General features: G+C 38.5%; 1 protein-coding gene across 11 annotated transcripts in view; it reads right to left on the bottom strand.

The window, feature by feature from the left end:
• Positions 1 to 24056, bottom strand: part of Dennd1b (DENN domain containing 1B) — a 221820-nt gene that overhangs the window by 102641 nt on the left and 95123 nt on the right. For 7 of the 11 annotated variants that reach the window (XM_031384135.1, XM_031384121.1, XM_031384104.1 and 4 more), the window contains exons 6-10: positions 21078 to 21147; positions 20251 to 20331; positions 16238 to 16297; positions 14991 to 15044; positions 12067 to 12177 (exon numbers count right to left, since the gene is read on the bottom strand). In XM_031384135.1, coding sequence (XP_031239995.1) covers positions 12067 to 12177; positions 14991 to 15044; positions 16238 to 16297; positions 20251 to 20331; positions 21078 to 21147 — 376 coding nt within the window. The remainder of the gene's footprint in view (positions 1 to 12066; positions 12178 to 14990; positions 15045 to 16237; positions 16298 to 20250; positions 20332 to 21077; positions 21148 to 24056) is intronic. The other 4 variants (XM_031384106.1, XM_031384141.1, XM_031384150.1 and 1 more) reach the window with 2 other exon arrangements.

Below are 24056 nucleotides of genomic sequence, written 5' to 3'. Positions count from 1 at the left end.
GGCATTCCCCTACACTGGGGCACAGAACCTTCACAGGGCCGAGCTCCTCTCCTCCTATTGATGATTGACTTTGCAATCCTCTACTATACACACGCTGCTGGAGCCATCAGACCCCTCCATGTACAGTCCTTGGTTGGTGGTTGAGACCCTGGGAGCTCTGAGGGTACTAGTTAGTTCATATTGTTGTTCGTCCTAAGGGGCTGCAAACCCTTCAGCTCCTTCAGTGAAGTAGGAAAATGCAAATCAAAACAACCCTGAGATTCCACCTTTGTTTCCTTTTCTAAAATCTTCCTTAAAGGGCTGGTGAGATGACTCAGCGGGTATGCTCTTTCGAAGGTCCTCAGTTCAAATCCCAGCAACCACATGGCGGCTCACAACCACCTGATCATGAGATCTGACAGCATTTTCTGATGCTGTCTGAAGACAGCTACAGTGTACTTATTTATAATAATAAATCTTTGGGCCAGAGTAAGCAGGGACTAAGTAAACAGGGTCTACCAGAGTGAGCAGAGATCCTAAAAGTCAATTCCCAACACCCAGATGAAGGCTCACAACTATCTGTACAGCTACAGTGTGTACTCATATATATGAAATAAATAAATACATCTTTTAAAAAAATCTTCGTTAAAATAACATACTATTTTATTTTACATTTCATTCTCTTCTCTACTCCCCAGGATGGCATGATAGTCCATTAGAACTACTCTAAGAAAATATTTTAGGATAGACCACTTATAAACATAAGACATTATCAGAGGTCTGGAGACTGAGAAGTCAAGATCCAGGAGCTGGTAGATTCATTGTCTACTGGGAACCTCGTTTCCACTCCACACGTGGCATCTTTTTGCAACCATACATAAGGGAAGTGTGCAGACATCTGAGAGGACGCACCCCTTTAGGAGCACTAATTCCTTTCATGAGTATTCTTGTCTTAGGGTTTCTATTGCTGAAGAGAGACCATGGCCATGGCAACTCTTTCATTTCAATTAACTTTTCAAAAAATTTACTTATATATTTACATCCCAATTGCTGCCACCATCCTGGTCCACTCTTCCAGGGTTCCTCCCCTCATTTCCTCTCCCCTTTGCCTCTAAGAGGGTGTCACCCCACCCCCGGGTATTCCCAGAGCCTGATGCACCAAGCCTCTTCCACTGAGGCCAGACAAGGCGGCCTTCTGCTACATACGTTCATGGCAACTTTTATAAAGGAAACACTTAATTGGGGGTGGCTTACAGTTTCATAAGTTTAGTCCATTATCTACATGGTAGCACATGGTGGCATGAGGGCAGATATTGTGTTAGAGAAGAAGCTGCGAGTTCTACATCTTTTTTTATTAGATATTTTCTTTATTTACATGTAAATTTCTCCTTTCCCAGTTTCCCCTCCAAAAAACAAAGAAACAAACAAAAACAACAAAAACAAACCCCTGTTGCCTCCCCCCTCCCTATACCTGCCACCCCGCCCTCTCCCACTTATTGGCCTCTCCCACTCATTCCCCTACACTGGGGCGAGTTCTACATCTTGATCCATAGGTATCAGGAGGAGACGGTTCCTTCCTCACTGGGTAGAGATTGAGCATAGGAGACCTCCAAGCCCAACCCCAAGGCCACACCTACTCCAAGAAAGCCCCAGTTCTTAATTGAACTCCCAATGGGACATTCAAACAGAGGACTGTATAAGAGTTAAACCTATTCAAACCACCACAGGTCTCATCTCAAAACTTAATCATTTCTAAAAGTAATACTGTCCCACTAACAAGGTCTATGTATAAAATGGGGGGATCACATTCAGACTCCATAGGGCAAACTGTAATGCCTGATTCCTAAAAGTAACTTCTACCTCTTTACCTAAATCTTTGGAAAGTTCTAATCATGTCCTCAAGGTCACTGTGTTAGCTTCTCATATATCATAAAATGACTAAATTTTTCTTCAACCTTTAGATGTTTATCTGTCTATGAGGAAGCTGACACAACCCTTGTCATCTAGAACCCAGCAAACATGAACATTTCTGGAAGGGGAATGGGAGCGACAGCAATGACTGCAACATGAGTTGCTTCAAGGTGCTACTGTTTTCATTTCCTTGTACAATCCATGCTAACTGTCACATTCATCTCTCACCAGCTCCTTGGATTTCTCTAATGCTGACACTCTATCTATCAAATATATTTCCTCCCCAACTTGTCTTTTCTCCCTTAATAAATCCCCAGCTTTCTGGTTCCCATTTCAAAGCCTGTTCAATAGTAATTTGGGTACATTTTCTTTAGGTACAATTTGGGTACACTATCTTTGAGATTCAGTAAGGTACATTTCTTTGTATTCCACTACAAAGTCCTTTAAATCTTCGCATCTGCCTTCTCCCCTCACAAGCACTTAGAGTGCAATTAGACGACCTTGGGATTCCCATGCAAATAAGACAATCATGCAATTTGTCCTTATTTAAAAAAAAAAAACAAAACAAAAAACAACTGAATGGAAGAATTACTGTTTATGACTAGAAAGAACTGTACAGAAACTCTTCATTCAGATTTATTTTTGTCATTTTACTTTAGTAAACATGATTTTATTCTATATCTTGTTTCTTCTGAATGCCTTTCTCTTCTATACATTACATACACATGTGTGTATACTGTGCACATGTATCATGGAGAATTACATATAGTAATCACATAATGTAGCCTAGACATGCCAGCCTTTCAAGAATTCAACTTTTTATGAACTAAAGCAGCAAGAACCATCTTTGCATTCACAAGATCCCAGTGTGTGTTTTTCTCTGTGGCGGTAACTGCAAACCCCAGGCTTGCTTTAATTCCACCTAACACCAGCACCCAGGAACTGGGCGTGAGTACTTTAATTCCACCTAACACCAGCACCCAGGAACTGGGTGTGAGTGCTTTAATTAAACCTAACACCAGCACAGAGGAACTGGACGTGAGTGCTTTAATTCCACCTAACACCAGCACACCAGCACCCAGGAACTGGACGTGAGTGCTTTAATTCCACCTAACACCAGCACCCAGGAACTGGATGTAAGTGCTGACTGTAAGCTTGCTGCACTGACCCACTTAGAATAAGCTTTTTGGGTTTCTTTTTTTTTTTTTAATTTGGATTTGTTTTTTTGTTTTTTGTTTTTTTCTGGGAAGAATGGTTATGAACCCTGAAATTTTTCTGTTTATAAATGTACAAAATCATCACAAAAGAGGTTGTAGAAAGAATATAAGAGCCAGAGGGCATGGAGGAGAGCAAATAAATAAGGCCTTCCAAATCAACAATAGTAAAGATCAAATGAACTCACAAAGCCTGAAGAAGCATGCATGCACAGGGTCTGCATGTGTTGGCACAGGTCCTCTGGGCCTATTTTCCTCTTCCAGTTAGAGTGTTTACTGGACTCCTAAGCACATGTGTAAGAAGGTCTCTGATTCTGGTACTTTCTCTTGTACCCTCTTCCTTCTGTCAGTCTGTCTTAGCCAACATTCACATGATAGTTTTTGTTTTATCTTATATTTTTATATTTAAAACATAGAGCAAATAATCCCATTATATTGTTAATTAATATGGAAATTATATTTCTATACATCAAGTATAATTTAAAAGAAAAACTGAGTGTCACTGAAGTTAATGTGCCCCCTCCTCTATTTCCCATAATGAGAGGGTGTTCGTGAGGTATGTATGTGTGTGTGTGCACAAGTGTGTACAGTGCATGAGCTTATACAGGCTTGAGCAAACATAACATATAGTTTCCTATTGTTCTCTATCCTTAAAGGGGGGTTCTCTTCTAATTTTAGCTGACCATTTCTGCTAGAATGGCAGTCCTGTGAGTCACCAGGATCAGCCTGTCTCCTCCCCTTCCATGGTAAGGTAACATGTGTGGCCATCACAGCCCAGCTTTCAGATAGGTACTAGGAATCTCAGATTAGATCTTCATGCTAGTGCAGAAGGGGGGACCAGCTCCTGAGCAGTCTCCCCAACTCTGGTAGAGTTTCGACCAAAATGACAGGCTTTGTTTCATTGACTCCACTGCAGAACCACAAATGTAACTTTTAACGTCTTCACACATAGTAACTGACATAATAAGTATAACAAAATTACCAAGATGGATCAGTAGGTGCTAACCTCCAGACTGAAAACCTGAATCGATCCTCAAAATCCACAAAGAAGGCAAGAACGAACTCCCCCAAACTTCCTCTAACTTATACACACACATGCTGTGGCACACAGACATGCACATACAGACACAAATGTAAACAGATTAATTTAAAATTCTTTTGATTAGTTTACAAAGAAATCAATATTCTAATTAATAACCTATATCTAGAAAAATTTGCCAAATACCAAGTATTTCCTTCAACATAAAGATCTTTCTTTGTTTTGGGATGTCAACTATTTCAAATTTCCTCCCAGTTCACAGCTGTCCTGTTTGATTTAGGGTGCTGTGGTAAAACACTGAACAAAATCAACTCAACTTACAGAGCAAAAAATTTATTTGAACTTATACTTGCAAGTCACAGTCCACTGAGAGAAGTCAGATCAGAAAGTGATGCAGAGCCCATGGAAGAACACCACTTACTGGCTTGCCCAGCTAGCTTCCTTTACAGCCCAGGACCTCCTACATAGGGATGGCACCGTCCACAGGAGCCTGAGCACTCCTACATTAACATGCCAACAAACCAGTCTGATAGAGGCAATCCCCAGTGGAGACTCCATCAGGAAAAATCTGACAGCTGAAGCTAACTAGAATAGGAAACTGTTTCTGCATTGGCAGATAAGATTACTCCCGGCCTTATGAAAGACCCAAATGCCACGAAATCTATTTGCTAAAGAAGTGTTGCCCACTGGCTGTAGTGACTGGCTTCAGCAGGCAAAAGGAAACAGGAGCGAGGAGGACTAGAAGTGGAGCCAAGGGTGTTTCTGAGGTAGTTCTTGATACTTGTCTCACAATGCCAATGAATGGAAAATTTTAATAACAAGACAATAATCCCCATGACTAACTCAGAGATCCTTAAGGAACTATGTCATTCTACCAAGAAAAATCTCAGCCTTCTGAGGTTCTGGAGGAGTATGAAAATGGAGATGGGATGGACAGCAAGAAGCCACATATATCAATCACAGCCTCGGGACCAGTTACAGGAACAAACACAGCAATTTCATTTATGGAGCAGATGAAAGTGGACAGTGAATACAAAACTATTCTTATTGAGAGTCCTACATTTACCTCATACTATACAAAGGCCAAAAGAACCCATGTCAGCTCATATTCTGAACAAGAATCAATATTGCAATATAAATTAACAGAAGTAAAAAGAGTTTAAGATGTATTGACACTTTTTCCTAGAGTCATTAACATTTAATTCTTTGAGAATTAAAATCCTGCAACAGAAAACACATACACAAAACCCACTGTTTAAAAGAACAAAGTGTAGGCTGCTGGAGAGAAGGCTCAGTAGTAAAGAGCACTAACTGCTCTTCCAGAGGTCCGGAGTTTAATTCCCAGCAACCACATGGTGGCTCACAACAATCTGTAATGAGATCTGATGCTCTCTTCCAATGTGTCTGAAGAGAGCAACAGTGTACTCACATAAACAAAATAAATCTTTTAAATCTTTAAAAAAAAAATAATACAAAGTCTACATGGAAATCGGCCCCTCATGCATAAAAACACAATTTTTAAGTTAAGAAATTGTAACTTAATAAAAAAGCTCAAGGATTTATTTCACTGACACTTCAACATCAGCCTCACAGTGAGTGTAGGACATGTTCAGGAGTAAGAAGGATGGGAGGAGCTAGAAAGGAGAATGTTTTCAAGTACTCAGGATCTTGCAGAGGGAACACTGAAAACACACCTGGGCAAGAATGAAAGGTGTAATTTCATGTATTCACTCAAATGCCCTTTGGTGAAAGCCTGCATGATTACTGCCTAAAGAGACAATCTCATGAGAGCAACCACATCTAATAAGGGAGGCACCACATAGTGCCTCAGGAAGCTGGGAATACATTTGGCCCAAGATCCAGCTGTTCCCCTCTTGGGAATACACCCAAAGGACACTCCATCCTACCACAGAGACAATAGCTCAACCATATACATTGCTTCTCTAATCACAGTAAGCAGAAATGGTAAACAGCCTAAATGTTCATCAAGAGACGAGTGGAAAGAAAATGTACATTTACATTTACACTATGGAATGTTGCTCAGATGTTTAAAAAAAAATGAAATCATGAAATTCTGAAGTTCATTTAGTGGGAATGATAATATACCAGGAAAAAGCATAAAGATACATTTGGTTTTATAAGACAGTCATGATAAAAGGGCAAAACTGCATGAAGGTTGAGAATACATTCTTTGAGTCAGACAGATTAGTTTAACTACACACTAGTTTTATGAGGATGGAAAGTTTGTCTACATTTCAAAAGTTCTCTTTTTCAACTATCCCCTTTATAGACATCAACAGCACTTATCACATGGTAAGTGATAATTAAATCATTTTAAATTATTTGCTCATAAGGATGACTAACACCCGATGCACTGTTACAGAGAGGATATTGATAATATCTTATGTAAATTGAGATGTCAGTGACCAATATATGTTACTAAAAGAAATGTTTGTGAGAAGTGGTAGTCTCCTTAACTAAGATAGTGGGCAGCTAGAATGAAGACAGGGATTGGAGAAAAAGGAATTTAAGAAGTAGAATTTATGGATCTCTGTTGGGGAAGATGCATGAGTGGATGAGGTCATCGACTAAATCAGCCCTAAATAGTAAGATGCGATTATCAAAACAGACGAGTTCTCTTTGAAAATGTTGAGTTCAGTATCTATAGTCAGTTGCTTGACAGTTTATAACTGGAGGGCACACATCAAAAGAGAAATGCTGCCAAACTCCAACATAAAAATAAGAAAAGAAGAAGAAAAAACCATACAAATACAGAAATCAAGTTACCTTCAGCAGCAGTTTGGCCAAAGAATGGAAAAGACACAGACAGATGGATGATAGATAGATAGATAGATAGATAGATAGATAGATAGATAGATAGATAGATAGATAGACAGACAGACAGATGGATGATAGATAGATAGACAGATCTTTCCTTACACTTCATGTTTATAATCATCAATAATACAAAATTAAGTCATAATTCTATATAAAAGGTAATTGAGCTAGCAGAATCCTCCAGGATCAATGCTTTAGTGACCAGCATTGTAGGATCAAAGCTGGTAGAATCTGCATGGTAACTGAATGCACCACCAACAGGACTCCATGCCATTCATGTAAATCCTCCTGCTCTATGAAGTGAAGCTAACTGTGTGCTTTCAAAAGACAAGGGCTGCTCAACACAGCCAGAAAAAGGTGCACACATCCCTGGAAAACAGGGAAACTCTGAGAGAGGGGAAATAGAGGTGCTGGTAGATTTTTAAAGGCTCCTTCTCCTCCAGCAGTAGCGCTCTGAACACATACCTTCCTGCAAAGTGTTTCACAAGAACCTTATCACAACCATCTCCACACTTAGTCACTCACAAAGCTCTGATGGAAATTTACTGTTTCAGAGAGGCAGAGTACATATGTAAATAATACACTGGTAAGAAGTCATTATCCACAGTTTTGGGAACTTATTCAGATTATAGGGATTTTAGGATAATGCAAAATTTAAAATTGATCCTAGAAGACCTCTAAGAAAATTCCAGATACAAAGTTTTCACTGTGCTTCTTTGTTGCAGTCTGAAAGACACAGGGCAAAATCACTTCAATAATTTTAATCAGGGTACATTCTGTTCTCTCAACAACTGTTCAGTCTTAGTCTCCAGAAAAGGACACTGTGGTTGAAGTTTCAGTTAAATGAAGATACACATGTCTCCACTAAGAGAAGAAAAATGAATATAGCCAATGCAGATAATGGACTCTCTTAGTCAAAGCCTACAAAAAATACTATTTAATAGCTGATTTTCTGATCATGAGATGCCTTTCTACATATGCCCTTGATAGAATGAATGAGAAGGTGAGAGAAAAGCATATGCTTACATGCCTGGGGGCAGCAATAACAAAGAAGAACATACAGTTTATTAACCCAATTTCAGCACTCATAGCATACCACTCACTCTAAATATTCCAGAAATAGTATGCATCTATAATCCAATGTCTGTAAATGGTATGGTACATCATTAAGAGGATGATACTTACCAACTATATGGTGGTCAAAATAATGCTAACACTTAGACATCTGCTTTAAAGAGATACATTGCTTTTACCTGCTTCTACAAACCATACATGTACACCCTAGTTAACATATTACTGACAGGATGATGAGAAAGAGCTCCTGTCAGATGCTAGCCAGCTGGGTGTTTGAGACAAAATGCACAGCCCCAGCTGACTAGTTAGAGGAAGTCTGGTGAGGTACAATTACAGAGGCATATGACAAGGCTTCACGCCTGACTGATTTGAGAACCCATGACATGGCTTTAAACAGCAGTCCTCCCGATCTACAGTCACAAAACAGCAATAAGTCAACTGATACAACTGTGTAGTATCATAATTTATTCCTCTGCTTTGAATATGTGAGACCATAAAATGATGCTGTGCTAGTCTGCTAGGATTCGCTCTGACTTAAAACATTAGGCCTACCTACAGCATGCAAAAATCTCAACAAGCTTGTTTGGGCCTTCCAGAAGCCATTCTGAATCCTTAGCAATATATACATCAAAGAACACAAGCAAAACTGATGATGTCCTAACTCTTTACACTTAAGCACGTAAAAATACAGTAATACTAACACTATACTACACTTCCATGAATGGGAAAGAGACTCATTAAAAGTTCTGAAACATAAAGAAATTGATAACTGGTTTACATAACTTAAAACTAATTATACCATGTATACCTTTATGAAAATTATAAATTATCTTAGCTACAAACAGAATATGAAAAAAGTCATCTTCAAGTTAGCTGATTCACTACCACCAGACACCAGTGAAAATCTCCAGCAAGTTCCAAGGCTGGCATCTATTTTATGTGAAAATTATGGTGGACAAAGAGTAATAGTCAAAGGAAAACAACCTCAAAAAGTAGCAATAAAATTATGAATATTAAGGCACTTTAGCATGTATTCATTCTTAATAATAACTCAAATGCCAACTACAGATGTACAAAGTAATCGGGGGCTGTAAAACACAGATTCATACATTAATGTTGAGCATGACAAAGTATCTATGATATACGAAAATACAAAAATGTAAAAAGTTTAGAACCAAAGCAGTTATTATTCATCCTTGTGTGTTTTAGTGATTTCATTAAACTTTTGTTTAAAAAAACAGTTTTCCTTTAATTTATGTTATGATATAAGACCTTGACCTTATACATCACTGCATGTAATTTATAGCACTTGCATTAACTCAGAATGCATATGCAAGAAAGCTATCCAAGATAGTAAAGCCCCTTCCCACACATAAGAAGGGTGAACAGATTATAAAAGCAAATTTGAATTGTTTATTTTATCAGCCCTATTACTCCAGAAATTAAACCAAAAAAGAACTAAAACTTAAAGAAGGAATCACTAGTTTTCATGGATTGCCTTAAACAATTGATACCAGGCCACCTTGAACACTGGACATAATTCTGTTTAATAACAAGTTTTATTAAAATCTGCTTCTTAAAATAGTAAGTCCAGAATACCAGCAATGTTGCATCAGTAAGCACTGACCCTGCACACCATGCAGACAGAACCCTACTGACCCTGCACACCATGCAGACAGAACCCTACTGACCATGCACACCATGCAGACAGAATCCTACTGACCATGCACACCATGGAGACAGAACCCTACTGACCTGCACACCATGCAGACAGAACCCTACTGACCCTGCATACCATGCAGACAGAACCCTAAGCACTCCTTCCTGGGCACCCTAAGCACTCCTTCCTGGGCGCCCTAAGCACTCCTTCCTAGGCACCCTAAGCACTCCTTCCTAGGCACCCTAAGCACTTCTTTCTGGGTGCCCTAAGCACTCCTTCCTGGGAGCCCTAAGCACTCCTTCTTGGGCGCCCTAAGCACTCCTTCTTGGGTGCCCTAAGCACTCCTTCCTGGGCGCCCTAAGCACTCCTTCTTGGGCGCCCTAACCACTTCTTCCTGGGCGCCCTTCCTCTCAACAGCCAACAGCAGACCAAGATGGCTGTTCCTTCGCTTCATGTGTGAATCAGCAAAGTCAGAGAAAGGCTACCCTATCTTAAAAGAGGGCTATATATTAAAAGCCAAGAAAGATACCAGTATTTTTCAAAAACCTGGATCCAGATTTACTCATTTGTTTTCCTAAACAGCCAGTATATTTCACCTAAAGAGCTCACTCCCACCTTTGTCCCACTCTGTTTGAATTCTACCTCACTAGAGGTGTAGGCCATCCACACAAACACTGTGTACAAAACACAAACTTACCATCCACTTCCAGTTTGTACACACTCATTTTATCTTTTATAACTTGGTATACAATCTGCATGACTCAACAGATGCTTTTTTGTTCAGCTGTTTATATATCTCATGCCAATTTAATATGAACACACAAACTGGTCTTGGTTGTCTTACTGCTGAATTCGGCTATGACAGTGCTAGGCACAAAACACTGTATGTGTGAATTGCTTCCTAAAACTATAAGACAGCTCTTGTAATAATCTTTGTCATCATGAGAATAATTCCCATCAGAAATGTCTTTATAATTTTGGAAATATTTTAAAATTTTCAAATATTTTAAAATGTTTTAAAATAAATATTTTAAAATTGGAAAATAAGGAGGAGCAGGAAGGGGAAGATAAAGAACAATCACACATGAGTGGCTAACCCTAAATGACAGTGCAAAAAGAAGGAAGACTAAAGTGTGGATGCCTCAGTCCTACTTAGAAGGGGAAACAAAATCACAGGCGGTGGAGGGAGGGATTTGGAAGGGAGAGAGGAGGAGGAGGGAAAAAAGGTAGGGCAGAATCAGATGTGGGAGGAGACTGCGAGAAGTAAGCACTGAGTGACAGAAAACTGAATGAAGTGTATAGCAGTCAGGGGTGGGGAACTGAGGGTAGCAGTCAGGGGTGGGGAACTGAGGGTAGCAGTCAGGGATGGGGAACTGAGGGTAGCAGTCAGGGATGGGGAACTGAGGGTAGCAGTCAAGGATGAGGAACTGAGGGTAGCAGTCAGGGGTGGGGAACTGAGGGTAGCCACTAGAAAATCCCAAATGCCACGAATGCAAGATGCTCCCAGGATGACATGAGCTGAATTTTATTTCTATTATAGAATAAAATATTGAAGGTAGATTTATTTTGTATAAAATAAATGTATGAAGAAACAAAATATTTAATGATGGTTTTTAATATATCAGTTTATTCAAATACCTTTATTTATTTTATATATTTTGAATTTGAAAATACTTAAATTTTATATTTAATGAAGAAAAATATGAACTGGAAAAATGAACTCCAGCAAAATACTTTTGAATCGTCTTCTATAGCCTAAGAAAAGGCTTGTATCCTGCCTTTCTCACAGTAATGAAGAGCTTCAGTAGAACATCAGACTGAGTGCCATAAAACCTGTGATTGATAAAAATGCTACTTTGACTTTTAAGTTATTATCAGCCTGAAGAGCCCCTCCAAACCAGAACTATTATAAGATCCCCTCCTAGGCCCCGCGAGGCAACAAAGAGGAATCTGCTATTGCCTGGTTAGGATAGCAGCTATTATCACAGCCCACAGTGGCTTTCAAGTAGCTCCAATGGAAAAAGCTACAAGTGAATAATAAAGATCTCATAATAGCTCTTAAGAGTTCTACGTGATCAAGGCACTAAAATGAACTCCAGAGAGTTTAAAAGGGGGAAAAAAACCTCTTCTCCTGATAAGGAAAAATAATTAACCTGACTTAATGCATCCGAGAAGCCTTCTATAAATCAGACTTTTATACTTCAAGAGCCAGATTAAAACCATATATTAAAAATATGTAGATATTGTCTTTTAAGGACACAGAGCACGGTTCTAAATCTGTGGACGTGTTTAGGTCTTTTTGTGAAACACTCAATATGTGTTAGTCAAAGGCACAAGTGTGAAGGACTTACAGTGCTTAGTTTGCTCGCGGTAATAATGATGCGCCTCTCATGCAGCATGCTGGCGTACAGTCGCAGCATGTTGCTCACATCCACGGCAACAAAGTACTCGGTCAGGTTTCTCTGCACAAGGGAAAAGAACTGTTTGAGCACATGAATACAAGGGAAAACATTTTATGTATTTATCAGTCTTAAAGTTCAAAAGACAGTATTAGGAGTGGCATTCATTAAAAATAATTAAATCTAATACTATTTGCTGACATAAGCACAGTACATTCTACTGTCATTTAAAACATTATCTATTCTATACAAGTATTTCTCGAGGGACAATCACAGGACCCACACACACCCCAGTTTTCTTCCCACAGTGCAACCTCCCCAGCTTCAGGTGAAACCTGGTGAAATATCATCTTTAGAGCATATATCCAAGGATCACAGTTTAACCACCTACTCCTGGTGGTTCACATCCACACAGATGTCTGTGAAACCACTACACTGGAAGGCTACACTGGAATTACTTCATTTCTACCATCCCCTCTTGGGTACCAAAGGTACCCAGTGGAGAAGGTGGATTTATATGCAGTCCTTTGCTGCATTATTAAAGGAAATATGTAGGTTTTACACCCAATCAGACTTCCTTTTACCACTATAGTCAAATATAACTTTGTGATTGATTCCTCAAGTTAATACACATGTATAATATACTTCCACTACAAAACGAACAACAACAAAACAAAACAAAACAAAACAAAAAATCAGGGATGAGCTATATTATTTGGGCCTGTCCAAAGTGAATATTATAATGCAAAGAATGTGTAGAGGGTGATGAGTAAAGATCTGAAAGGCTGAAATGTTTCTGAGCAAGAACATAAGAGATCCATCTCTCAAACCTGTAGAAGGCAGAGATCTTATGAGACAAACTGTGGATCATAGCATCTCAACTAAAACAATCGGAAGGCTCAGTGAATGGTGTCCAACTGGGGGGAGGAGGCTTGCTTCCCATTTTCTCTGAAGCTTCCTTCACCTTCTGACTCAACCCCATATACAACATTACCTTTGCAACCTACAACAGAACTACATTTGTTATCATCACAAAGACTGGTCATCTCTACGTGGAAAAAAGTATTGCCCTCAATAAACAGCACTGTGGAGGGTTATACTCTGTTTCCTGCAACAGGACAGGGGAAAAGTGTGCCAGTAATAGGATAAAACTTTATTTTTTATATTCTCAGTAACCTGTTTTAATAGAATGCTTGTTTCTTTAAATATTTGAAAATAATAGTATGGAAAGATGAAATTAGAGCTCTCATCTAGCTCGGCAGATAAGGCACTTGCCTTCAAGCCTTATGACCTGAGCTCAACCACTGGGACCTACATGGTAGAAGGAAAGAGCTAAACTCATAACTTGTCATCTGACCTATACAAATTCACTCACAGTCTCCCTCCCCTACCTCTCTCTCTCATAGGCAGTCAGACAGACAGACAGACAGACAGACAGGCGTGTGTGTGTGTGTGTGTGTGTGTGTGTGTGAGTGTGTAAAATAGAAATTTTTAAAAAGTAAAGTAGAAACTATGAGCTGTTTGTTAGTGAATGTAGGAGTGGGTAAAAAGAGAGAAAGAAGAGGAGAGTAAATCTAAATGAGACTTCCATGTGACCAGATCATGGCTATCTGAGTCTGACCATAGTACGCATCCATGGTCCTGTGCTTATCAGGTACAAAGGGCAAGGATTCATTATTAGACCTGAGAGCTTGGATGGCCTATCCTGAACCCACATTGTAAGATCAAGGTCATGCAAAGTCTTTCCATAGAATTTATTTGAAAAACCCTTTCAATAGAATTCGTAAGACTTATCTTTTAACACTTTTAATTTGATAGTCTTGATTTGATATTAGAACATTTACAATGGGGGAGGGGCACGCTTAGGAGATGGTTGAGTCAGTGAAATGCTTGCCACACAACCATGAAGACCTGAGTTCAGATCCTTAGCATCCACAGAACCCTGAACACAAAGGCATGCTCCCATGGGAGGTGAAGGCAGGTGGGTTTCAGAAGGATTGGTGAGCATCAGCTGCAGCCTTTCACAAAACAGGGCGGACATAACAGAGCACCTCCAAAGCTGACCTCTGGCCTCCTTATGTACGCACAGACACATGTACACTCACACACAAGTGTACTCACACACATTAACCCAACCACACACGTACACAAGGAAAATTTACATTTGTATTCTCTGCCTTCATTGTTTGAGAACTACTCAAATGTTTGAGAAAGCAAGTGTTCCAATAGTTTGGAAATGTATGAAAATGGCACCCGCCTGAGGTGAACGCAAGTAACTTCTGGAAAAGAGCACCCGTCTGAGCTAACGCAAGTGTGTCTGCAGGCCCGTCCTGCCGACTTTCCCTTCTTTTGTGGGTTATAACACATTTATTTTAATGTTCTATGAAAAACTAAAGGGAGGCTCTTCCTTTCCCACAGTTATCAAACCGCATGGAAGGACATCTATCACTCTACTTCTCTATGGGAGCTCCCACAGAAAACACTAACTTGGATAACTTTTGAGATACACAAAGAATTTCCAATATAGCTACAATTAATAATGTAACAAGCATTATTTCTTACAATATCCTCCAGTCTAATAAAATACCTACTGTATTAAATTAAAAGCAGGCAGTCAACAACCGGGATACTAACGATTTAAACAAAGTTACAAAGAGGAAGTCTAAAATTCAATGGTCCATTTACTAAAATGACTGTAAAGTGCAAAATTTTCCTGTAGCATTCTTCCCCACGAGTAGAAGCTATGCCTTGACACTTCCTCACATTTCACACAGCCATGCTCAGGAGCTAAGCATATGTGCTTGTCCCTAAACTGACCACCCCAGTCACAGACATTTGTAACAGAACGGTTTTAGAAGTAGAGAGCAGACACTTACACTCTCCGGAATTGTTGGGAGTCCAGTTATGTCAGGTGTGATGAAACAGGAGTGCTAGTCAGCAGAAATGAAGCACAGGACAAGATTACACTTCATGTGCCATACAATTTGCAATAAAAATAAGAAAAAACAATGACTGGTAAGGGCCACAGACTAACATACTAGACTTGGTAAATGGGAGAGAGAGTCTTAGATGACACGGCAGATCTAAATAACTTTAAGATTGATTCAAGAAAGGATGCTCCCAAAATAGGATCCTTTGAAACTGGCCAGAAGCAGAATAAGAAGCTGCACAAGTATTAGGACAAAAAAGAACATATTATCAAAAGGTTACATATATATATATATATATATATATATATATATATATACACACATGTATTTTCAAAATATTATTTACATAGACTGAAAAATAAAAGCAGGCTATTTGAAGAGTCTATAAAATCTACTAGCTCCTGGGTTTCTATGATGAACTATAATAAATACATTTTGTAGCAAGTATACTCTTCAGAAAACAATGGAAGATAATCTTTCAATAATTGAAATTTTAAAATGTATTTGCTATCCAAAACTATGAACTATGGATACACCAATAAATAAATATTCACTTCCAGAATAAACAAAGCAATATCATCAACTATTTACATGAAAAGGATATTCCATTGTCCCAAAAAAAAACGTAATATCTCTCCAAATCAAACTACAGTCATCCGACTGCTCTATTTTCTGTTCTGCTAAATGATTTTAATGCCTTAAATATATATGAATATAATTAATATTATCTTATATCTAAAGATAGGAAGAGAAATGTTCAACAGGATTTTGAACAGAGCTGAACTAGTCAGAGGCCGTTTCACAGAGTCATAGTGCATAATTTTCCAGGGTGGAAGAACAGTATGAGATAAGTCATAAGATTATCTTGTGACAAAAAATAATTGTGACAGGAATTTCATGCAGCACATAGATTCAGCATACTACTGAAAAGAGAAAATGCAGGATTAGGTCTATAAAAACCTTTATTACTGAAAAGAGACAACGCAAGATTAGGTCTATAAAAAACCTTTATTTGGCTGTATTTTTCATATTATTGTACCTCAGAAAATTAGGTGAAAGAAAGTATAAACAGAAAACATTCTAATTGATTATTGTTAACAGTCATTTTCCATTTTCCAAAGACCCATAATGAATCATAAAGGCATAGTGATCTCAGAAGAATGATTATAGAAGTCAGCGTCCTGTTCACTCACCGGCATTAGTGAGGGGTCATCTTTCAGAACTTGCTCACTGGCAATAAATAGCTCTTGGTTCTTATGAGAGAAAAATGAGTATTTTACTCCAAAGGGGAAGCTTACACAAAAACATTCCTGTGTACTGAGGAAAACACATGTACCATACTATCTACTCAGAGTATTTGAGTAACATTCATTATACAGGAAATTCTAAATTCTGACCTGCTAATCTATTCTAGAAATGTCCTGTGCAAAGTTTTGAACTGTGTGTAGAAAGGCAGTGGACATTTAATCATTTTAAAGTACTTTTAAAAAATCACTTATACGTTAACTTTTCATAAAATCTGCAGTATTCCACTGATCAATAATTACTTTCAAGAATTCCAGTAAAGACACTGGACAACATCAGTTTTAACTGTGAGATAAAATTAGTCTCCAGGGCTAGTTCACAACAAGTACTCTACTCGAACTGCCAATCTTTAATGGACAGTATTAGGTGCATATCAATCTGCTATTGAAAGCAAAAGAAGTTACTGAACTTCAGATGCATCTTAATAATAAATTAGATAACTGTATCTTGAAAATAAGAACACAAGATTTGAAAAATGTTATAGATTATTAATCCAAAAGCCTAGCTGGTTGTTAGATATTTAGAAAGGTGTTCAACATCACCAAACACTAGAGACATGCAAACCAAAACTGTAGTATGCTACTTCACTCCAGTTTGGCAAAACGCAGACAAAAAGAAGCAAATGCTGAGGCAACTGTATATAAAGAACACTGATACATAGTTGATGGAAATGGAAATATGCAAAACCACTATGGGAAATAACATGGAGGCTTCTCCAAAGGGTAGAATCACACTGTCCTATTGATACAGCAATCCCACTCTTGAGTATGCAAAGAAAGGACATGAGTAAACAATCAAACATTCTCCAATTTCCCCATCTTACCACAATTAACAAAATTTTACTCTTAATAGCTAGACAGTAGTCTGCCATGTTAGTACATGTGCATAAATAAAATTGCCTACACATGTGAGGATGTCTATGGAGGCCAAAGGTGGGCATCAGATAATCTGGAACCACAGTTTGATGCAACAATGAGCCACTGATTGGGTCCTGGGCAGAAAGCTATCTTCTACAAGAGTAGCAAGGGTCTTAACTGTTGAACCATCTCTGCAGCCCCAGAGTCTATCTTCAATACTTATTAATCCTTTATAAGTGCTGCCTCTATTATTTAATTAAGCACATATGTCCTCCATCACTCTTTACCAAGTGTTTGGATTACGTATAAACACAATGGTTTGAAGAGACTACTACCTTCTTGTTGTAAACTTCAGGGCTCTTCTGCTGCCCTCCCTTCCCCCACCCCTCTACTGCATTCTGAATGAGCATGCGCTCTACACTATTTGGATATCAATGACTTGAGAATCTTGAGTTTCTCCTTACTTGAACTTTTCTCTAGCTCTCACATAATTTCCATTCTTTTCCATGATAGTCTGTCTGGGTGAGCAGATCTTAGCTTTTCCTATATACTTCCAATGACCTATTTAGATAGCAACATTTATGCCTGGCATTAACTCAGATTTGAGTTAAAAAAAAAAAGTCTCCTGGGCTTTCCATTCCATGGTCCCCAGTAGAAAGTAATTCTATCCACTTGGGCAGTGTGCAGCACAATGAAAGCACACAGAGGGGAGTGGGCAAAAGAGAGGACAAACATGGTCAAGTGTGTGGTGAGGACTTCATAAGAGCAGGGACAGGGCAGGTTCTAGAGCCAGTCAGCCCACAAAGGGCTTTGCAGTGAATGGCAAGGATGGTACTCACTTCAGATGCTGACTAGAATGATAAGACAAGTGTGAGACAAAATAGTGAGACAGAAAGAAAAAAAAAAACTTGGAGTAAAACTAAGTGCTAAATAGATGACCCTGAAAGTCAAAGCCAAAAGTTTAAAAATTTTCTATATAAAATGGGAAGTTACAGACAAGTAAGTATGCTGGGTATTTGGGAGGCTACGACAGAAGTATTAGAAATTGGATGCCAGCAAGACAAAGTGAGATGCATAGCCACCATGCACTCACTACTTTGTCTCAAAATTATTAAAAAAAAAAATTAAGGTTCTTAGCCATTTTAGTAGTGTCAGAAAGGGGTCCATCTTATGGAGTGGTTTGCCTTAGGAAAAACTGAATAGCACTATTCTGTTGAAGGAACTTGGCAATAAAATGACTCCTAATGAGATATCGCTATTCCCATCCATCAGCACCTCACCTAGCCTTCATCAGGTAAGATTCTTCTTAATAGATGGGAACTAACACAGAGACCCAAAGATGGACACTGTGCAGAGAATGAGAAACTCTGGAGTACTTGGTCCTAAATGGGATGTATTTATCAAAGTGCTCCCTTCAAGACTCAGAGAACTACGCAGAAGAGGAAACAGAAAGAGTTTAACAGCAAAAGATGAGAGATGTCTCCAAGTAAACTGTGTCTTCCAGACCCCAATGACTGGTGCACAGAGAAATCAGAGACTGGATCAGCATGCACACAGCCTGCACTGAACCTGATGAGACCAAGTACTGAGAGAAGGTAATGCACACCAGGTCCCTCTCCTAACCAAGAATCTACTAGGAAAGGGAAAATCAGTTTTCTCCAATGGGTCACTGGGTACCAACCATACTTTAGGGCAGTTCCCATACCCAGGTATAGCTAGCCAAGATAAAATAGATTACATGGTTTTCTTGTTGTGTGTGTTTTGGTTTGTTAAAGTAACTTTTGTTATACTTGTGGGGTTTTGTTGGTTGGTTTGGTTTTTTTGGTTCCATTTCTGCTGTTATTGTTTCAGAGAGAGAGACAGACAAACAGACTGACAGACAGAAGACAGACACAGAGAGACAGAGAGACAGACAGAGAGAAAGACAGAGAGACACAGAGAATGAAACAGGGTGCCTAGGAAGATCAAGGATGATATAAGAATTGAAGAAGAAAAAAAGATATGATCAAAATATACTGTATGAAAACAATGTCAAATAATTTTCTTTTAATTTAACATGTGTCCTTGAGGGAGAGTGATTGCCTAATGCATAAAGGTCCATTAAAAATGCTTAAACTGCAAACAAACTAAGGAGTTACCATTTTTTTTACAGAGAACTTTATAGTTTAAGAAAGTTTACTCTGACACTCTTTACAAGAACAAACTAAAAGAATCATTTAAGGAAACTGTGTAGAATCTGAATCAAACTGCTGACTGTGGGGACGCCAGAAATGGATTACGACAGTACTGCTATTTGCAGATGGAAACAGCAATACAGGCATGAATACAGTTATTTTTATGAGCATAACAATTTCATTATCACTCAAAACTGCAAAATGTCTTACATGATTAAGATTTCAAGTTGAATTTCCTAAAAAAATTTTCTTGACCTAGTAATTTTTTTCTTTGTTCTTGGAAAGAAAAACACCAAGCACATTTATAAGAAATAATGACAGTATTGATACATTTTAGCCTATTTTATTTGAAAATTAACAAAAGATATGAATGAAACCTACATACTTTGTTATCAACAACTTTTGATATTAGCAGGCTCCCAACAATCCTGAGCACATGAGCCTAATTAGCCATAACAGGTAAAGATCACTAAGAGTGTCCCAGCAACTGGCACAAGAAGCTACTCTTCAACAGATGCTGATGAAAGCTCCAGGATCATAACTATCCTGAAGGGGTTTGCATGTAAGGAAAGACAAGGACATTTTAGCCAGAATTCTTCACGTTACTATGCAACTTTCTCTTGTGATACCCACCTCATTTTAGAAATATGTGTGTGTCTATATGTGCATGTGTACATGTATATATGTGTGTGCATTTGCATAATTTTTATTATTTATGGATTTCAGTTATTGATATTAGCACCAAGCAAGTTTAACACCATTTTTGACATTTTCATACAAGCAGGGTGATTTGGCCAATGATTCCTGAATCAGATGTGCATTCTTAAGTGAGAAAGAATTGTCTCTGAAAACAAATTAGGAAGTGCTTACCACACTCAAGTTGACAGGTGTGTTTGCCTTCGGTACTGGGTGGTTATAGAGTGATTTAAGAGTTTCATTCAAATCCTCTTCCTGAAACAAACAGAAGATCATTTAATAATGAAAACATTTAAGAACCAAATATAATTTAAAATGTCTTTGGATATTACTAATGGAAATATAGAATGGTGTAGCCATAGCAGAAAATAATATGTATTGTCTTTCCTTAAATAATGAAATACACAATTATTCTAATACTCCGTAGTTAGCCCTCCACCTATATGCAGGAAATAAAGCAAACCCAAGAATAAGCTGTTTCATTTTTGTCTGAACTGAAGAATTTATGTATGCCTGGAAAGCTCTCTGCCACTCTGGGTCTAATGACAGAGACAGCCAAACAACCATCCAGGTTAGTGTCTTATTCACAAGAGACACAAGGCCAATTACATGTCTACTAAGAGATGAGTGAGGAAACAACTCCTGTGTACTCATGCAATCATCCAGCTGTACTAAGTAAAGTGACATCAGCAAGGACAGAGGTGGGTCCACCTGTGTGAGGATCAAGGACAGATGTGGGTCCACCTGTGTGAGGACATCCAGTTAAGAAGACATATAGATGTCATGGAGGTTGAGAGGGGAGAGGAAAAAATAAATAAAATAGCAAATTAAAATTCATTCAATATAGAGTTTGGGTTTGTTTGGGTGTATTGTATTAGTAGTTAAAAACAATATGACTGTGATAAATACCATAAAATTATAATCTAAAATGTCAAAAACTGTTTATTCTATGTTATACAAATTTTAACATAATAAAACAATAGAGAAAAAAATCAACTTACCAGCTCCTTGGCCAAGTAATCTGCCAGAGTATTTAGAAGTTTATAATAGACTTCAAACCATGGCAAGTAACTGTAAGAAGAATTTAAATGTATATAAATCACCTGAAATTTAGAAGCAACACATAAACAGATAAATGATAAGTGAGTTACTATTCTTTATAACTATTCTTTGTAACCAGTTGATCCTGAGACCAGAAAGAACCTACAGCCAGCTTTGTAACCGGTTGATCCTGAGACCAGAAAGAACCTACAGCCAGCTTTTCTTTACCCACTCCCAACTATTAGCCACACCCACTTCCATTTGTCAACAGCCTCTTCAAAATGACTCTGCTATCTCAAAGCAACCACTACTTGAGAGTAAGGAATTTATTGTGGTATTTATTGTGGTAGAGGGTATAAGTCCGCATACCTATGGATACTTCCAGAAACACACAATGGGAAAGACAGCATTTTCAAAACATGGTGCTAATCAAACTAGATGAATGGAAATAGATCCATACATATCACCCTGCACAAAACTTAACTCCAAATGGATCAAAGACCTCAACATAAAACCAGATATACTAGACCTGATAGAAGAGACAGTAGGCAATAGCCTTGAACTATTTGGCATAGGAAAAATCTTTCTGAAAAGAACACCATTAACACAAGTACCAACATCAACAATTAACAAATGAGACCTCAAGAAACTGAAAAGTTTCCTCACAGCAAAAGACACTGTCCTTTGAACTAAGTGCCAAACTACAGACTGGGAAAAGATTTTCACGAACTACCCATCCAATAAAGGGCTAATATCCAAAATATATAAAGGACTCAAAAGCCTGAATATCAAGAAAACAAATTAATTTTAAAAATAGGATATAGATCTAAACAGTTTTCTCAAAAGAAACTCAAGTGACTGAGAAACAAAGAAACGTTCAACATCCTTAGTCATAAGGAAAGCGCAAGTCAAAACTACTTTGAGATTCTATCTTACATCTGTCAGAATGGATAAGATCAATAAACCAAATGACAGCTCATGCTGGCAAAGATGTGGAATAAAGGGAACGCTCAACCATTGATGGTGGGAATATAAATTTACAGCCACTATGGAAATCAGTATGGCAGTGCCTCAGAAAAATGGGAATAGACCTATCTCAAGGTCCATCTATACCACTCTTGAGCATATCATGCTATCATAAAATCATAGGCAAATAGCTGGAACTAGAAAAAAACAGACACAAAATGACAAATAAATGCATTTGCTTATATACGTGCATTAGCTGTTAACTTAAGGGTACGCAAGCTACAACCCATGGAACCACAGAGGTTACAAATAGAGTGAGGGATTAGGAAGTATAGAGGAAAGAAAAACAGAATATAGTCATGGATGGACAGAGAGCACGGGGAGAGAATGATACTGGAATGTGAGGATCAAGCAGGGAGACGTGAAGGAAGATGGAGGCAAAGGACAGAATATGGGAGAGACAGCCAAGACCAGAGTTATGAAAACCTACCACAGTAGAAGCTTCCTAAAATACATACATATATAAAGGTGAACTATATGAAATCACCAAATAACAGGAAGACAGAGCCCCAACTGGGCATCTCTTGTCCCCAAATGAGGCTTCCAGTACCAGGAATGAGTTACATCTAATTGAGTTATTCACCAAAGGGATCCCCAGAGAACCCAGAGGCTGTTGCCATGGCTGCCCCCCACAAAGGGACAGCAAGGCCCTACAGCTGAAGACAATACCTACACAATTCATTGAACACAAGGAAGTCAAGATGCTGCCTAGCTAGAGCCTTCAGCACTATGGGCTGGTGTCTTGGTACTGGAAGGTACTCCACATGCTACCAAAAGAGAACTGCAAACGCCAGCCCAGCTAGAAAGCCTCTCATCTGTCCTACTGGCAAGATAAGTTAGTGGAATGGTGACAGAGCTTATTAAAGTAACCAACTAATATCTGATATGATTTAAATTCCATTCTTGAGACTAAATAGGTCAGAGACCTAGGGTAAAACAAATATTACTCTTCGAAAAAGAAAGAGTAGGGCTGGTGAGATGGCTCAGCGGGTTAAAAAAAAAAAGGAAGAGTAGCAATAAAAATGGCTCCTAACCACCCTCTGCTATGTATATTCATAGCTCAGTGTCTTGCTCAGCCTTATCACAGGAGCTTCCTTCTGCAGCAGGAATAGGGCTGCACCAGATAGGGTTCTAGAGCTCACAGGAGAAGACAAATGCACCCATCCCTAACCCAGAAGCTAGCCAAGGGATAACCAGCTGCAAATGAAAATGGAAATTTCCTCCAAGAGACTCTTACTGGAAAACAACTACTCTGTAAGTGTAGGCTGCATGTCCAGTAGTAGATGACCAACAGACAATGAACTCAACAGCATCTTTGGAGGGTTCTTGTCTCATCATATTATGTGCTGTTGCTGCTGCTCCTCCCCCTCCCCCTCCTCCTCCTCCACCTCCTCCTCCTCCTTCTCCTCCTCCTCCTCCTCCTCTTATTCTCCTCCTGCTGCTGCTAATCCTTTTTCTTTTCTTTTCCCTTTTTCTACTACCTTTTTACTTCCCCATTTTATTCCTCCTCCTCCTTCTCCTTCTCTCTTCTTCTGTTTTTTATTCTGGTTGATTGGTTGATTTTAATTGTTTTTCCCTCTGCTTCTTCTTTCTTGCTCTACATGGCCATTTTATATATATATATATATATATATATATGTGTGTGTGTGTGTGTGTGTGTGTGTGTGTGTGTGTGTATGTATGTGTATATGTATATGCATATGTATATGTATATATATGCATGTATATATACTTGTGTGTATACATATATATGTATGTATACACACACACTCACAAACACACATACACACATATATAAAGGCTTCTGATCTTTCATTTTTATGAGATGCCTTAGTGTGCAATTGAGTGGGTCTCTGCATCTATATCTTTTTCTTGGGCCTTTCCACTTTTGTTTTGTCCTATTCTGATGTTTG

This window comes from Mastomys coucha, unplaced genomic scaffold (assembly GCF_008632895.1).
Source record: "Mastomys coucha isolate ucsf_1 unplaced genomic scaffold, UCSF_Mcou_1 pScaffold1, whole genome shotgun sequence".
In the NCBI taxonomy this organism is placed as follows: Eukaryota; Metazoa; Chordata; class Mammalia; order Rodentia; family Muridae; genus Mastomys; species Mastomys coucha.
Note: the sequence above shows the minus strand (reverse complement) of the source record. Positions and strands in the feature narration are given on the sequence as shown.